The 19,006-nt window shown below is 33.9% G+C and overlaps 1 protein-coding gene across 3 annotated transcripts in view; it reads left to right on the top strand.

Annotated features, from left to right (window-relative positions):
* Positions 1 to 248: 248 nt before the first annotated feature.
* Positions 249 to 19,006, top strand: part of LOC128246827 (uncharacterized) — a 69,431-nt gene continuing 50,673 nt past the window's right edge. The window contains exons 1-10 of one of the 3 annotated variants that reach the window (XM_052965293.1): positions 249 to 365; positions 10,152 to 10,209; positions 11,386 to 11,433; positions 14,044 to 14,079; positions 14,846 to 14,902; positions 15,820 to 16,191; positions 16,414 to 16,731; positions 17,233 to 17,325; positions 17,768 to 18,073; positions 18,660 to 18,950. In XM_052965293.1, the coding sequence (XP_052821253.1) occupies positions 10,182 to 10,209; positions 11,386 to 11,433; positions 14,044 to 14,079; positions 14,846 to 14,902; positions 15,820 to 16,191; positions 16,414 to 16,731; positions 17,233 to 17,325; positions 17,768 to 18,073; positions 18,660 to 18,950 (1,549 nt within the window). In that variant the 5' untranslated portion in view covers positions 249 to 365; positions 10,152 to 10,181. The other 2 variants (XM_052965295.1, XM_052965294.1) reach the window with 2 other exon arrangements.

The raw sequence follows: 19,006 nt of genomic DNA, 5'->3' as shown, positions 1-19,006 counted from the left end.
TGTACATAAATAATTGTTGTACGAAAAGTTCTCTTGCAGGTCACAGTAATTTTGTATATTTATAGTTGTGGGCACGAAATAACGACAGAATGACAATTTCATCCTTCTAATTTACAAAACCTGGACTGTTATCTTCGTAAGAAGAGATGCCTGCAGTATTTTAATAAATTATGGCAGGCAATCCTTTAAAGTTAAACATAATATCTTATCACATTACAATATCTTATATGAGAATTTAGCTTACGTTTCTGGCTTCAGTCCAATTATCAATTCGAAACTAAAAATGTTTTCATTACTTCCTCAAAGAAGTAACAACGGCATAGTGTTAGCTTAGAGATGTTAGGAGAAGTCATCAAATTATCGAGGTAAACACTTGATTGATTTTATACCATTGTATTTTGTGTAAGGGAAAAATATTTAATTCTGGAAGAACTTGTCAGATAATCTGTACCAGAAATGTTTTGTAAGTGAAAGCTGGTTTTTAGAATAATATTTTAACGAATGTAAATCATGACATACATATATATATGTATATATAAGTGACGTCAATAGGTAACATGCGAAATCCCGTTTTACACCCTTAAAGCATACCATTAGCTATAGCATGACCTATTACCACAGTGCTAATTATTAATTAACGAGCAATGAGTCAGTTTCAATGTGCACTTCTGCATGAGGAATTCATCATTCCGAATGTAGAACAGTTATTGAAAAAGAAATTAGATAAAGATTGGGTGAGTAATTTACAACCGAATTTTTGAAATATATATAAGCGTATTTTACATCCTATTTAGGACTCATTTTTACTAAAGCCCGTAGAAGTTTGGTTAACGTATATATGTCAGGGCACTTTTCAGTGTTCTAATTCTAAGAAAAGAACAATGAGTTTTATTGCGAACGTTTCCTCAGAAATCCTACCGACCGCAACATTATTTCCGTATATAAAATTCAAGGGTTTTAAACAATGCTCATTTTTAAATCAGAACCGGATGAGACATTCAGCTGTGAATGAAACTACTACTCTATAAATATAAATTCTATATCAACAGTATTAGGGTGTCAAAGACACATTTTTGTGATTATACTTTCGTTTTCGTCCTCTGATCTTAAAAGGACACAATATGGCATGCAAAACAATAGCTTTTATTTAAATGCATAGCTTTGTTTAACTCATTTGACTTTAATGATCAAACTGACAAAAAACAACAACATATGCATCGTGTAAAGATGAAAAAAATATTTTGGCGATTTTTTAACTGGAGGATTTATAGTCCAAATCCTGTGTAACAAAACTATCTTCAGAACCTGCATATCGAATGGTGATTTTTGTTTCAAATGTCTATGCACAGCGTACCATTCTCATGAGTCACATAAAGGAGACAAAGTCGACCTTCCTTCCCTTTTCACTATTCGTAAGTGTAAGTAATAATTGTGTACCTCTTAAAGCTCAAGTGTCTGCAATTTGACGATGTTGTATCGTGGCATTGTTGAACATTAACAATAAAATAAATGGATTTAATGATATGTCAAGTCAGGGCATTGTCTATTTACTGTCGGGTTCAGTTCACATGTATGTATAGCTATTCAAACAATCAAGTACGTGTAATGATTTTGCTCGTAGTGAATATATTCTAAACACAGCAGTGGCGTAGCTAGACCTTTGTAACGAATAAGCAAGCATGCAAAAACAAATTAGATATAAAGTAAAGTAATATTTATGTGTTTACATGTACATATTTCAACCAAAAACAAAAGGTCTGTACTGTGCGGTTTCAGAGAAGATTTTCATTTTTAATGTACTTGGGAATACATATGTATTCATTTTTGCTTTGTTATTATATAAATTAGGTTAAAAATTGCATAAGAATATATCACATACATTAAAGCAATAAGGTTTTTAGATAAAAAATCAACATAATTTAAGTGTATCTTCATATTAAAATTAACTCAGAAAAAGACTCGTTTTTAATGCTTTTCATATCTTATGAAGATGTTGAATTGTTTATAACTGATTATATGCGACAAAGAAATAATTAAAGCAAATGATTGAAAACATCCGACGGAGATCAACATGTTTTTATCACCCATAATGTAAGGCTTATCAATGATTTATTGATTTTATAGCAAAATATAAACAGACTTGATCGAAATAAAATTTATACATGTAAAATAACTTGTTAAAACATTTTTGTGAATACAACGGTAAACGAAGTGTTTCATTCTCTGTATGTTAAATAAAACAAAAACATGCGGGACAAACTTAGGGGCAGTGTTATTTAACGCTCATAGACCTTTTGGACTGCGCTGTGGGCACTTAATGTATAGCTAAACTTAAAACAGGGTTGTTCGCGGTACCTTTTCAACTGCCCCCAAATGCACACAGACCGCACCGCACAAGAAAATATTAGTCTAAAGACCAAACAGCTTTTTACGCTACAATATTATTAAACAAATTGACAGTATATTTCTAGATTTATACATTTTTAAATGAAATAGTTGGTATTCACTTTATTTAAAAGTCTCTTCGTAACCTCTTCGTTACTGAGACAAAGCACCGTATAAAGAGCCTTTCTATTCACTTCTAAACATGTAACTATAAAACGACCGTTTTCATTTGATTTTGGTTTCCAATTACGAGTGATATGATTTATTAAAACAATATGTGCATTTGTCTTCTAAAATAATACCTACCTTAAGGGTTTGCATTAATGTTCAACCAGAGAATCGTCTTTTATAGACAAACTATGGCAGCCTTATGTGCATTCTCTAATGTCAAAGTTTGTATTCGAGTTGTGTTGGTTAACCCGTATGTCGGCAGGCTATAAAATAATAAGTATTAGAGGCGTAAGAGTTCAGACAAGTTTAGACAACATATATTTTTCTGTAAACATGTCTTTCAAGCAATTTATTTACGAAAACATCACACAAGTGAACTTGAACAAAGACCAGTATGCCAACAGTTGGATGGCCCCTATGTGTCCATTGTATGAACACAAAATGCATTTTACAAAGGTACATTCAGACTCAGACATTCAGAGAATTTTTTATTAATATTGAATTTACATATCTAGAAAGCCCTTCTGAAATAATGGATGTGTCTGTTAGCCATGATTTATTGCAATACATTAAAAGACACTGACCATAAATGTACATGCCCACGCCACGTTTGTTATTGATTTGTTTGTAAAAAAATGACTAACTGTTTCGTGTACACGTAAACATTAGTGGAGAAAATTCGCTTCCCCGGGAACATTCTTTGGATATGATACTATTGAGTTTTTATGTTCTACCGTAGAAATACGATTTCTGTTTATCTTTCTATCTTTGTTTATCTTAATTCACAATATAAGTCCTGCAAGTGATGCGTAAACTATGAATTTGTGATATCAATTGTCAGCGTCATCCTTTATAATAAAAGTGTTATTGAGCATGCTCTACTTCTTCTCGAACAGTTATATGTGCATCTAGGTATTTTCTAATGCTGTCGCAAAAGTACGTGTAGTAAAACTCCTTAAATTTTCTTGTGTGGCGTTTTTAAAATGTTAGTCTTTAGATTGACAATATTGTTTAAGAAAACCTATTTTAAAACACCGACCTACAAGTATCTGTTTGATACTGTCAAAGCCTTACTGCATGTATAATAAAAATAATATTTTATATGTACATAATACTTCTGACATCACGAGTTAATACTGAAATTCACTTCCTCGTTCATATATGAGTAACTACCAGTTTCATGTATACAAAAGAAGATTCCCAAACCGTAGTGGCGGGGATCTTCACATGAATGAAGCAGAATGTTTTTTTATAAATAAAACTAATGTTTCAAATATAAGACCACCAAACGTCTTTTTCTGAGTTGTGTGTTTTCCTGATTAAGCTAGATATTTTATTGTCAGATAAGTTGACACTTGAAAGCACTTGTATGGCCACTTCAAATACTCTAGTGTAAATCTGGAATATTTTTGGTCAAATGATTTGCATAATTATACTTTTGTTATAATATCGGTCTTAATTTGACTTGCCTTTTATTGTGGTTTTATTCAATATCGCAAACAATAAAAGCGTATCGTTATGAATAAGTGTTAGTTGGAAGACTACGTTTCGTGCCCACAACTATTAATATACATATTTACTGTCAGCTGCAAGATAACTTTTACTACCAGCAATAAATTTTGGACAAAACTACTGTGGGTTGCAAGTAAAACGTTTTGTACCCACAATCATTATTGTACAAATTTACTGTGAGCTCAATAGAAAACGTTTCGTACCCAATTGGATTAGTGTCCACATACCTGTGTACGTGCACGTGTCTATGTCTGTAACCGTCCTAAAACAGGTTTTAAAAAATGGATAGCAAATGTACTTTCTTCCAACCATTACATTTTAAGGGAACTCGTTCGCCTCGGCGTCCCTTTCTAGAGTAACTTTAAATGATCCATGTACCTGCAGTGTGAACGGAATTTTTAACATTGTTGCAATGAGACTAAAACAACCCAATGAATTACACTACAACATACTCAAACATATCAGATATAATACACATTGTGTTTATTATAAAGTATATACAAGTAATAGTCGCCGCGTGCTTTGTGTGTGTTTGGGTTTCATCAACGAACATTGCCGTCTGTGCAGATCATTTTGTCGAGCACTTTTATTTCCCTGTAGGGCCATCTTAAGTAAATATTGCCGTACGTTTCATACAGATTTTTTTCTATGATATAGTCTGTATTGGTAAAGTTCGGTTATGCTTAACCGTGGCAGTCAAACTATAGATAATACTTCTGAACGAGTAAATGACAATTTTTAACTTCTAGCTTAAGGGGCAATCTCATGATTAAAACGCAGCTTTAAAGATCATGTGACAATGGTGAAGAATTGTCCTGTCCTTTGGTATTTCAAAACGCCTCCACACCAATTCGGCCTGCAGTTGACGATGTTTCCGCCCATGTGTCAGATCATGAGGGGTGAGTTTGACAACTTGGCATTACTGCTCATAGGCTCAATAGAGCTATCGGAATTTGTAAGTGGCTCGTCCCTTTTTGTTTCTGCGCACGATCGTCTTAAAACAAGGCAAAACACTGTAGAGATAAAAAGTCCAGACGGTCGAAAAATGGACTGATGCGTTTATTATTTTCATTTCCGTTTAGATGACCGAGGAGAAAAACAAGAGCAAAACGCAGGAACCGTTACAGTATGTGTGGAATGTTCGCGAAAGTGCCTTTCGTCAAGGCGGAACAGCGTGGCGTACTTACGACGAGCAATTTAGGCTTATGCAATCTATTGCTCCGTCATCATGGGTCACCATCGAAAACGATCTTTGATGGAGCTGCATTTAATTCAGACCCGTAGGTGACGGGCAACGAGCCCCGAACCATTCAATGCCTTCCTGCATTTTTTTTACAATACGGGATCATGCAATTGGACCAATTGTAAGTTTGCTCATGTTTGCTCGAAGTGTCGGCAAAACCATCCGGAGGTAAAAAGTAACTTTACTTTATTTTGATACTATTACCCAAATTTGAAATAAATTTGAATACCAACTTCAGATAAATTTATGATCAACACTAATTTGTCATTGCGCATATTCTGATAGTGTTTGTCATATACCGTACCTGGTAGGCTAGTTGAAATATATCAACCAAAGTGAATGAATTAATGCCGCACTCTTTTGTCATGCTTAAATCCTTTATAAAATATAAAAACAATCCAGAATGTGAGAATGTTAGGAGAGAAAATGATAATAACAGGGAGTGGGGGGGGGGGGTAGATGAGGCTTGTTGCATACCAGCAGTACATGTAAATTGATATTGTCATTCAAATGTTCCTTTATAACTCTTGAAATATAAAAAGTAAAATCATTTTGTTATCAGTTTTGAAAAACAGTAACTTATCCGTGTGCCCCGTTTTTGATCAACATTGTCTTTCAAAAGAAGCGTAATTCTTCTCCTCAACTTGAATCATGCGAACCCGCTTATTTATTTCCGCAAAAATATATAATGTTTCTATTATATTTTGTTTTTATTCAAAACGTATTTAAAGAGAATATTTGAGATAGGAGTTTATTAGAATAATGGAATTTCCTGCAATTTTTAATAAATTCTTTAATTGGATAGGCGTATCAGATTTAACTTAATCGTTTTGAATGCTTTTCACATGTTATGAAGATGTTGATTTATTTATAATTGACAAGAATATGCGACGAATAAATACTTAAAACAAATGAGCGAAAACATCTGAGCTCAGCATCTTTTTATTGCCCATACTCTAATAAAACTGTAAATGCAGTAAGGGGGAAATGTTAAGAAAATCATGAGCTTATTATTTGTATTAACTCATATTTCGAGTATTAAAAAATTGTTGTCGCAATATATATAATGATCGAAGACCCATAACTGTATATAAAGGTAGATACGCATATACAGACAGAGAATTATCAAATGTGTTAGCTTAAAAAGTGCGAGGAGTAGACATCAAATTATAGATGTAAAAACTTGATTACCTTGAACACCATTGTATTGTTATGGTTGTTAGAATTTACAATTATACAAATAAAACAATGGTAGCTACAGGAACAAGTCCTGGAGTAGCCTAAGTTCTAACCAAATATTATTTCAATATTTTGTAATGTGCAACTGAAATGCATTATTAGTTAAATATTTCCATTCGATTTAAATAGCACTTGGAATGTTCTTCCTAATTTTTGCATGTTTTTTTAACGCATTAAATGAACAAAAAAGCGCTGACGTAGACTCCCAGCTCAATAAGTGTCTCTTGTCTTTTAAAAGGAAAAATGTAGCATTTACAAGCAATCACGAAACCATTACTTCTTTCTTATTGTAAAATATAACAATTAAACATGCTTGACCATAGCTATAATGTATTATTATTATTATTTACAGTATACCAGTCTGTGCTTCATTCAGTTTAAAAGGTATACCTCAATGCATATTTATCAAATCGAAATAATGTACGTACAAGTGTACGGGAATTTGAATTAAATTTAGGTATACATACTTATATCAGAATAGAATACATCATAATCGGATAATAGATGTAACAGTGTGTATAGGTTTACCGAAACTAATGCTGATCTAACGTATTTCATTTTGTATAAGATAAATCGGGTAAACAATATACTGTCGACAGGCAAGTTTCATCTACAGCCATTCAACCAAAGATACGCTCGGTTACACGTTTTTAAATCAGGACAGTATTTCAGTTGTCTCAAAAAATTAACAATCAGACAGCGAAATTTAATTCTGTAAACACCAATAATTTACCGTAAAGCGGTAAGCTGTTTAGCTGTAAATTAGACATTAGTATTTGATAAATATATCAATATACCAATATCAATATATTGAATACATATAAGATCTATAAAACACGAATTTCAAGCCTCATGTGTGTATGCCGATAATTGAACGATTTGTAGTTCTCATGTATGACAGATCAAGTATATGTGAAACAACTAATAGTGCCCGTCAAGAACTCTTCACACATGGCAACCAGTGTGGTTAACACTCTTACCAGCAGCAAAGTCATGTATGGAGCTTCTGAAGTGTGGATGTGACAGGGACAAGGGCTGTCGTGGGCGATGCAAATGTGTGAAGGCTAATCTTCCATGTACAGCCTTGTGTAAATGCACTCGGCTTTGTGATAGACTGTAAATTTATTTTAAATGTGTAATTTCACAAGTAGAGTTTTACAGTAAACTATAGTGTAGCTATTGCATAACTTTGTGTATCATATTATGTCTTTATTGTGTAAGCTTGGTTTACCATACCCATAATTTTTAAAAACTTGTCCTCTGTAGTAAATGCAACCAGTGTGGCTGCTTTACACGATCTACTTATGGTATTGCTTATGATATTTATTAATAAAAGTTATATAAGTATATATATATAAATATTGATTGTATACATTGTTTACAGCAGAAACATAGTTTGTAATATATTATGCAAAACAAACTTATAGTACAAGATTATGACATTAACATACTTCGATTTATTATGTTATATTGTATATTTTTCAATTTTTTTATTGATTGACCTTAATATGACCTTGACCCTGACCTTGAATTGTCCTTAAGTGTTTTATTCTAAAGCCTACTTCTACTAACAACAGATTACTGTTTATTGGATTTGTGTATAGCTGATACTTACCTAGAAATAAGCTTATCTATCTAATTAACTATAAATGGCGGCCATCTTGGCGGCCATCTTGGATTTTGGGGGACCCCTTGATCTGTCGCTTGGGGTCTGGCTTGAAAAATATTCGCGATATCTCATAGCATCACCATGCAAAGCAGCTAAATTCTAGAATTAATAGTGCAATTATTTCCAAAAAGACCCTCACTATATATATTGCTGCTTAACTTTTATCATTCATACAGCATTGAACGTTTAGATTAACTGTACAGATACCACATTCTATAATATGCTTTTCAAAACTCTATTTATCCGATGTCAAAACCCGTTGCTAAAAAGGTTTAATGGAGTGGTAAATGCTACCTGACTGTTCGCATCAAGTAGACAATGAATTAGGTACACTGTCACTTCAACAGGAAATCTAACGCGACTGAACATGTCGCTGAATGCTTCGGCAACTACTCATGGCAATTTAAATGACCTCTCAATGCAAAGGGAATAACCATTAGTATTGATCTCTTTGGCTTGTCTGGCAATAGAATATCAGTCGGAAAAAGTCAACTAAAACTCTCTGAAAAAGTATGTCCGTTATCGATATCTCTCCTGATTTACAGTTTTGAAAACGTTGTCTTCAAAGAGTACAGTCCTGAAATCATTGCTTTCACACAGCTCATCCCTAAATACAGGAGAACCGATTTCCCATTGGGCAGCTTCAAATGTTCTCTTCAAATGAGACATACACAAGTGTGACAGGGAACTTCTCATCCCTATTCGGGTGAAAAGTGCTATTCTCCTTGTTGCCGCTTGCTTTGCTATCCCGAGCTAAAACTTTTCCTACGCTGGTGTCCTCTTGTGGAAATGACGAAGACTATAGTCTTTATTTAAATAGTTTGCTGGCGTGTACGTAAACTCATCAGGCTCACGCCTTGGAACTTCTGCGAGTTGTATCAGGACAGCTTTCCACAAGACTGTAAAGTCAATAGCGTGTTTTAATGGCATTCTTGTATACAACTGAAAGTCCTATTCTAGTCAGCAGCAAACTAATGCTAAGAGCTCAGGTGTCGTCTCGCTACTTTTTAAATTAGACTTCTAGCACAATCGAACCATTCGATGTAGGTGCCCATGATGAAAAGTCATAGTATTTGCCGTAACATCTTTGGTTACATGATTTTACTTCAAGTTTCTTTTTGGAATTGCATGTGATCAAACTCCAACTCGTGTTTCAGCTTGGCCTATTTAGCCTCTGTACGCCGTAGATGAGCATTTTCAAGTCGAAAGTTTGCCTTTTTCTATAGCTCTTCAATCACGCATTGACGACTACCCCTTTGTCCCTTTGTTGCCATGCCCACACGCCTGTTTACTAATTATCTATTTTGTAAACACGCTGTGAAAGCTCAGCAGTCCCATACGTTCTTATATCGCAACTCATTACTAGTAGGAGATGTCTCTATTCTACTGATGGAGACACGATGGTAAGGTATCGGACACCACGAACGTCTTCTATCCTACCGCTGAAATCTTCCTACTGAAAGTTTGTATTTGGCCGAAAGCTGTTTTTGAATTTGCTGTGTAACTGTTACTTCTCTGAATATAGACTCTTCTCGTCTGCCTTTCTCTCCCCTAGTCCGCACCCTTCACCAGCCCTAACCCTCGACACCTTTGATATGATACATGCTGCTTAAGCCTTAACGTGGTATCAAATGCCTCTACCTTAGTTTTAGTCTAAACACACGATTGCACGTTTCGCAATAACCTGAAATCATCTACAGCTAGCAGTTCGAAAGCTGAGGTTAGAGGTTTCAATGGGTTGCAACATTGCGTTCATAAGAGATATTTATCTATATATCTATTAAATTAGAATTAAAATAAGGTATTTAAAATATTTACTTATATTTGATACAACTACACCAAAAAAGGAGAATGGGAAGTAACTTTAAGTCGTAAAATTCGTATCAGTGATTGGCAATCGGCATTCTGAGACAACCCTTATATGTATTTCAGATACGGACAAGACTTGAACGTGACTACAGTATGGGAAACACCTGTAGTACGACTGAAGGTACGCAACCTCCATAAATTGTAGCGACTGTTACTTTCTTGAGTTATATAACTCAAACATAATTCAGTTCTATAATGAAGCTGTATCTGTATGGTTAACCTATAAACGTGTACATTAAGTTATTGTAGTTCTACACCTGCTGGTAGAAAATTACATTAATAAATCTAACAAAACTATGATAACTATGATATTGATTATTAAACGTGAAAGATTTTGTTCAATTTCTTTTTAATAATACAGGTTTGATAATTTCTATTCCTTTCATTTGCTTTGCTGCCATCATGTGAAACTATAGAATAATAAATGGCAAAAACTCATATACATATATGCATACGTATATCGTATTGTGATATTTTGGAAATAAAAAAAATGCTAGTGTAGCATGATGTGACGAATTTCCCGTTATAAGCTATGATAACTGAAATATTCCGAGATTTAATCTATGTCAGTGGAGTAACCTTTAATTTCATTGCATTGATCATCACAAGACTTCGACAATTTGTGCATGGGCGTAGTATATCGGCCAAGTTCACTATTCAGCCATGTCGCCCCAGTTACTTTCGAGTCATGGCCCTTAAATATGTGTGATCCGCTGTATCTTGAAACGTTTGACCACCGAACTTGGACGATAATTGAAGGGGCAGGATATCTCAACAAAAATTCGATAACCTGTTTAGAGTCAGTCAGATTTATTATGGCCAATAAATTTCTAGAATAACAAAAAATATATGCTGTACGTGCTGTAACTCGAGGAAATTTTGACCAATCTTTACCAAACTTTGACAAGGTGTGTTTGTGCAGAATATACCAATTAAGATAACACTCAATATAGCCTAGGTCACTTAAGAGCAATGGCCATTGACTTGCTTAATTTACACCAACCTAAAGGTACGAACTGAAAAAGAACACAATCTAAAAAATCAATACTCAGTGGTAAGATCGCTTGCATTTTTTGTTTCAGTTGGCTTTGGCGTGTCTGGATTTTCTTCTCGCTTTCATGAGCCGTTACAAAATAGAAAATGTTTATCAAAAACTGTTGTTTTTTTATTTCAGTTTTGGGTAGTTATGAACTCGATGTATGCATATAAATACATTAGTTAAATGTCTACAAATTCGCTTATCATTTCTTTCCTTCTCTTTCGGCAGTGACAAGTTAACCTTTCTTTCATGTTTCAGACCAATGTGCAATCAAAAATAAAGATTCTTTCAGCGGGAACGATTTGGGTACGTACAATTTGCTTGTTAAAATCATATACCAGTCGATGAAAACATACTAGGTAACTTAATCGTACGTTTAAGTGAAACTGTTACAAATGGACTTGGAAAATACTCACGAAAGTCAAAAATTGGAAAACCTGTGTAAATGTTGTATTCCATGTATACATGTTTTTAGTAAAAACAAATTTAAATAACAGGAAAAGAAACTTTGTTTTTATATTGTTTAGAAAAGTCGCTTTTGATCCCTTCAAGTCACTTTTAATGACATCGGAAGTTGTCTATATAAATTTCATTATTATGAAGAATAAACTTCTATAATAATGTACTTCAATAACAAGTGTTAAATAATCTACATCTTTTTACGAATATGATCTTATAATCAGTAGCAGCAATTCATATTGGCCGAGGAGCAGCTGCTCCGATATTCAATGGCAGAAATTAATATCGGCCGAGGAGCATCTGCTCCGATATTCAATGGCAGAAATGCATATTAGCCGAGGAGCAGCTGCTCCGATATTCAATGGCAGAAATTCATATTAGCCGAGGAGCAGCTGCTCCGATATTCAATGGCAGAAATGCATATTAGCCGAGGAGCAGCTGCTCCGATATTCAATGGCAGAAATGCATATTAGCCGAGGAGCAGCTGCTCCGATATTCAATGGCAGAAATTCATATTAGCCGAGGAGTAGCTGCTCCGATATTCAATGGCAGAAATTCATATTAGCCGAGGAGCAGCTGCTCCGATATTCAATGGCAGAAATGCATATTAGCCGAGGAGCAGCTGCTCCGATATTCAATGGCAGAAATTCATATTAGCCGAGGAGCAGCTGCTCCGATATTCAATGGCAGAAATTCATATTAGCCGAGGAGCAGCTGCTCCGATTTTTAATGGCAGAAATCAATATTTGCCGAGGAGCAACAATGATTTCGGTATCATTGCTTAACGGAATCAGAAGTTGCGCATTCTCCTTCTTAATTGATCTTTGTTACCACTTTTGAACCTATATTGTCTTTCTATACAGAGACATATAAGATCATACATGTTACCAGGTTGATATTTAATGAATGTCTTGTGTTTATAATAGGATACATGATGAATTTTTATAGACACAAAATGACTCAAGACAGCAGATATGCTAAATTTTGATAAAACTATCATTTATCATACATTTGCTTTGTGTAGGATCTGTCACAATACACAATTCTCGTCCAGGCACCCGTTGAACAAAATTGTGTATCAAAAATAAATCATGTCTTTTTATATATAACAAGAGTAAGAACAAAATACACACTACTTTATAGTTTAAAGTTCTAATATTAAAGGTCAATGCCACATTTTGCAAGATTTATATTAGTAGCTTTTTATTTTAAATTATAAACCTGTTTAATAGGTTTTAGGCATATTGCTCAGTTGAAATACACCGATAAACTTGCCATGCTAAATAACGGTTTTGTTCACAATCAAACTTGAATTAGTTTTTCACATAACTATTGAGTATACTTTTAACATAATATACTATATCCAAACAATCCACTCAAACATTTATTATGTAAAATGTATTATCAAAATGGCTTTATGTTTATATTCACAGCTGGAAGTTGTAGGTCAGAGTCACCTGGTGGGATTTTTTTATGTTACTTTTGTAGCATGGCAGATATATGACGATCACGTTGTCCGGCGTCGTCTGATCTTTAAGTGGAATATTTATTATTAAATATTTATCAAACTATGTAAAACAATGTTTATTTTTATGTTTATCAGCATTTAATCTTGACTGAATCCGATCAACAGTCAATATCGTTTTATTGCCTACAGAGTTATTGCCCTTAAATGGTTTGACCATATTCAATTAGCCTGCTCTCTAACTGCATCTTTTTTTATCCAACTTTTACCAATCTTCGTCATACTGTTTAGAGCCTACTAACTCAGTTGAATCTGATATACAGCCCGATCACGCACTTACCTCGGAAGTTAAGGAAACTGTGCAAATTTAGCGTATTCACTTATCGAATTTTTATTAAATTAACTAAATTTAATAAAAAAAAATTGTAATGACATTTTCCGAACTGACCAGTAAATCTTATTCAAAAGACTACATGTATTGTGCAATCTAAATATTGAACCTAAACTTTTTTTGCCTTTCAAACCCAGTTTTGCAAGCGACCGCTTATTTAGGTTTATCACTTGTATTGTAGTCTTTATATAAGTATGTATTGAAGCCATTTATTGGTCAACTGGTTGACATAAGTTGCGTTATGAAGGCTTGAGGTGTTGTAGACTTTATAATTGACTATACCTGGTACTGAAGCAGTATTCTATAGAAAATAAAAGTCGTTCCAATATTTGTCACTGTTTATTTATAAATAAATAAAATAAGGTATTTTCAATCTGTTTTTATTTTATCTATTATTCGTTTGTTACCTGGGTAATATTGAATTAATTGTTTACGGGGATCATTTATGTTGATATACATTGTGTTGATATTTAATCTGCTAGCATGTATATTTTACGACAATAAATGAAAGGTAGGAAATTTGAGAATAAATGTACTCCCAAATCTGTACTAATAACACAAACAATCTATGCATAATTACGTTTTTGATACTTGCTTTCAGGTTTTATTGCAATATCGTTGACCATAACATCCCGAGGTACGTAACATTTATGAGTTATATTTTCATAGAAAACATACTTAACGAAATAGTATTGCATAAAAATGAGGTTAACCATTAAAGCAATTAAGTGCATTCGTAAGTTAGTTAATTCGAAACAATATGCCATATACTTGTACAGAAAAACAATAAAGGAGCTTCAAAGCAAAAAAGTGCATTCGTAAGTTAGTAGGCTAGAAAAAATAACCATATAATTGTACAGAAATTATAAGAGGATAATAGAAAGTAGATTGTTGTTCAATTGACATTGCTGCCCCAACATACATACATACATGCGCATATCACATGAGTGCCGCTCTGACAGTATTTTCTGACCCACAACATGTTTTCACTATGCTCACATTTACTGATAAAAGAAAAAAACAACACAAAGTCATAACTCCGGTCGCAGCACAACATCTTTCATTGCTTGTCATCTGTACATGTTGCCTTATCAGCTGGAAAAGTTTGAAGGTGCTGAAAGCGTGAAAAGTCTGATGTTACTTTGTTTACAATTTCAAATAGTTGAGCGTACCATTCCTGATTTCGATTTGTGGTATTTAAGTATGTAAAGGTCTTCGGATTTTGCCTCAAAATTCAAAAGGGTCATAACACTTGTCAAAATGTACGTAGCTTTATGATACAAACCATAACTAATACAAATGTGATCGGCATGAGAATATAAATTATATGATTCAACACATAGGAAAAAGTATCGTGGAAGTACGCTTGCTTAAAAGTAAATATAATATTGAATTATTTCCAGAATGTTTGGCGTCTTCAGCCTCCAGCTCCTCTACAGGAAGTTTTGTGTCTGTCGAAAGTATGTATTTGTAGATATACCATGAATTTATTACTCACATTATAAGTAAATGAGAACTCCCTCAATCATGTATACTTGTATCGTCAGTATAATCTCTACATTAACAATCTTACGGTGACGCTAACGATGTGAATGCTTTAGTCATTAATTCACAGCATTATATCCAGTTTGATAATATTAAATGAAGACAATGTCCATTACCTGTCTAATAGACAATGTGATTCAGAAATCCGTTCAGTTATTGAAGGAAAACCTTCGGCCAGTCTGTTGTTTACAAATGTGGAAGGCGAGATTTTGATACTTTGTAAGACGATGGTTGAACTATTTTCAGCACACATTTAGGTGGTTAAACCAAAATAAAATTACCATGAAGGCTCTTGAACAGCAAAGGAACTGTCAGGAAATTAAAATACCACATTTAAATAATGTTAAAGCAGAAACCATTGCAAAAATATGTGTTTTTGGAACTTAAACGTCATAAAGAGTATCAAATTCTAGCTTCCCACATTTGTAAACAACAGACTGGCCGAAGGTTTTTATTCAATATCTTTTTTATTCCGTAACCTAGACGCATGAAATAAAAAGCCGAGTGAGGCATGGTAATTGTAGAGCCGAATGCGCGTCATGATATTTTGAAATATATACTTTATACCACTAACCAGGCGAAAACAGGTTCCAAAAATCCTATTTCGTCATGGTTTTGCCGCCATTTTGCATATCAAGCTCCAAAACCTCACTTAAACCCTTGCAGATTCGGAATACGTGTACCCCTCTAATATTGCCTTTTTCTGTCATCGTCAATATACCAATGGTACCAATTCCGTCAACGCTTCAAATGATTAAACATTCAGCGTTAAAGATTTTCGGGATATGGTAAGATTTGTTATATACTTTATACGGCATCGTTTGTTTTATAGTTGGACACGAAGAAATTGGATGTATCACACCTCTCGTTAGAAAAGAAGAGCAAATGCACCCAGAGCAACAACCGCACATTTGCAATCACGTATCGGCAATAAAGCAGAACTTTATTTTTCTGCTTGAGGAATTGTCAAATGAAGAAATTAAAAATATTCTTGACATTTTGTATCAAGAGCATGAGATTACAGAAGATTTCATGGAAAGGGTCAACATATTAAGCACGAGAAGAGAAAAAGCGAGAATGCTTCTTCGGCAATTGTTGCGTTTAAAAGAATCTGCGTATGATGTATTTTTGGATGGCCTAGCAACATCCGATGATTGCAACGACTACGTCATGAAAACACTGCGTGAATCAACGCATTCAATTGGTGAGTAGTTAATTGTTTTTTTTAATAAATACTTAAAAACGACAATACGTTCGTAATTGTATGCTCTGATGTCATCCCTATTAAAATGACTATACCAAGTTTTCACATTATGGCAAGACAATATAAAAATATATGCAAAATACATCTATTTAAAATATTCTGTTGACTGAAGGTTTCATGCTTTTCGGCGTCATTTTTTATATTCATCGAATCTTATTTTAGCTGTATGTGCCTGTGCGTTATCAAAAGAGCAAATGGTAGACCTTTTGGAAAAGAACAGAAAAGTCCTAATGGGAGCAATTGACGAACCAGAAATGATCAGTGATTACTTCACTGTTTTTGATGATAAATCCGAAACTCTTCAGGAAGATATTGCTTCCGAGAAACGCAAAAGAGACAAGGTGAAAGAAATAATCAAATTTGTAAAGAAAAGACTTCCAGAAAGATTTTGCATTTTTCTAACAGCTTTAAAGGAAATGGACTACGATGACGTCTTTGAGATTATGAACAAGCCTTGCACAAACCGTCAACAAGGAAGAGGTATTTTTGTCAGACTGAAATGTTGATGTACACCAAGTCTGATATATATATATATATATATATATATATATATATATATATATATATATATATATATATATATATATATATATTAGTTCTATTTCAATAAAATGTTTTATCTATACGTGAACTATTTTCACTACGCACAAAAGAGTTCCAGCGATAAAAAACCTTTAAACTTAATTTTGTTTTACTGAGTTTGGAGAAAAAGCATCTACAATGGCCGCTCGTGTAAAATAGGTTCATTCAAACCCTCGCGTAGGGTGTTCTGCGGAAACTTGCCAAAACACCCTCTGCTCGGGTTTGGATGAACCTATCTTACACGAGCGGCCATTGAAGATACTTATAATGTTACAGACTACTTGTGTTTCTACCAGTTGAATAGCTCGATTATCTTTCCATCAGAAATAAAATCTTAATCTTTCGTGAAATGCCCAGTTTATTCATACACACTTTGTTCATATTTCCTTTTTCAACTAGAACGTGCGGATACAGTTGAACAACTCAATCGGCCAAGCGTTGTCTGCAGTTCGCGTGGGATAGACCCGTGCCAGTTAACCAACGTACTTAAAGGTAGTTGATTCCCGTGTTGTTAAATCTCAAAAGCTATCATATCGTTTACTGTAATACTCAAACATTGAATCACTGTCATGCTTAGGCAAGATAAAACTAGTGTTAACCTTGTGCTTTATTTAAGAGTTAAAAGAAGATGTTTCAAATATCCACGTACTATCTTTCACCCCTTGTTGGTAGGAAAATCGAGCATAAAAAAGATCTTAGACCAATTGACCATACCAAACCATATCTACTTTAACAGTGATAAGCTTTATTATTCCATGATTTCATTGCAATTGTGTATATTTTTTCCTAGAGCAAGCATGACGCTTCATTCTATGTGTACTACAGGCGATGAGTTTATCTGATTAATGCTTGGAACGATTATGTTAAGTTCTTAGTTATAGAAATTGGGTTATTATACCTACTATATTGTTTTCATCCTACCATTGTTAAAAAGGTTCAGAAGCAACGGACGTACACATCACGTTTGCGAACGAAAGACTACACAAAATTATCGTGCAAAACCAACAGAAAAACAAATGTGCCATTAACGTAAAGCTAATGGAGAAAGGTGTTTTACTGTTGGACATCAAAGAAGGGTCAATCATTTTACGCTTAAAGCGGACCGGTCAACTACCTAGTTCCATATATCAGCATATAACAGGCTGGTTACAAACTGTTCTTTGCGACGAAGCACTGCACCCAGAATATTGTTCTTCAGGCGAGAGATTTGATGCAAAGATAATTCCGGTTGAAATTAGAGGTAAACAATTGTATCCAATTAGTCGGTATGGAAATGATAATTAATTGTAAATCAATGTTTATGTTTTGATTGACGTATTTTGACAAATCTATTTTATCCAGGTTTTTTATTTGATGTATATATTATCTCGTTTTAAGGGATATTAGAACAAAACAAAAAATGAAAGTTTGTTGCAAACAATTTCAACTGTGTATTTGTTAGGATAGATATATGCAACGAGAGACGGGTTCGCCACAACGTTTAATGTACAAGGGTTGGTTTTACATTAATAAGTTTCTCAATAAATTTGAAACGTAGCCTAAAAACTAAATTTTTGACAAAAGTCTGTTCTGGAATCCTTATTTAAAACAATGAATAGGTGGTTCCTGTTTGGCAAGTCATGACAGACAACAGTCCCCGAAATTGATATATACATGTTAAAAAAAGTTAGACTATGAATAATTATATCACATTTATTCTTTAACTGATATGTGATTGAACTTAGGCATATGCCTATCATTATCGAAGATACGCTGTGCGACGCTTCTGTTTCAAATGATCAAATAAATTGAGATAAAAATATGACAAAGATGCATATGTTTTGCAGATTCATTATCGGATACGCATGATGCTAATGATATAATTAGATACAACAAGAGTTTCCTGGCGGAAGAACTAGATGCAAATGTGTATATCGAATATCTCTACAAGAAAGGACATATCTCAGATGAAGAAAAGATGAGCATTGTGCGTGTCGAAAACAGGAAAGGAAAAATGATGCAATTACTGACTGTCATGCTACGCAAGCCTCTAATTGTAGCAGAGGATTTTCTATGTGAAGTTGAACGTAGCTCCGACAACTGTGTTAGACGTCGTCTAAGGCCAGATAAAATAGCAAGTACGATCCATTGAATACCACATTGTTTGCAATCAATTTCTTTTTACATTATCTCT

This window comes from Mya arenaria, chromosome 9 (assembly GCF_026914265.1).
Source record: "Mya arenaria isolate MELC-2E11 chromosome 9, ASM2691426v1".
NCBI classification, from domain to species: domain Eukaryota; kingdom Metazoa; phylum Mollusca; class Bivalvia; order Myida; family Myidae; genus Mya; species Mya arenaria.
This window is presented reverse-complemented; position numbering and strand designations above follow the sequence as displayed.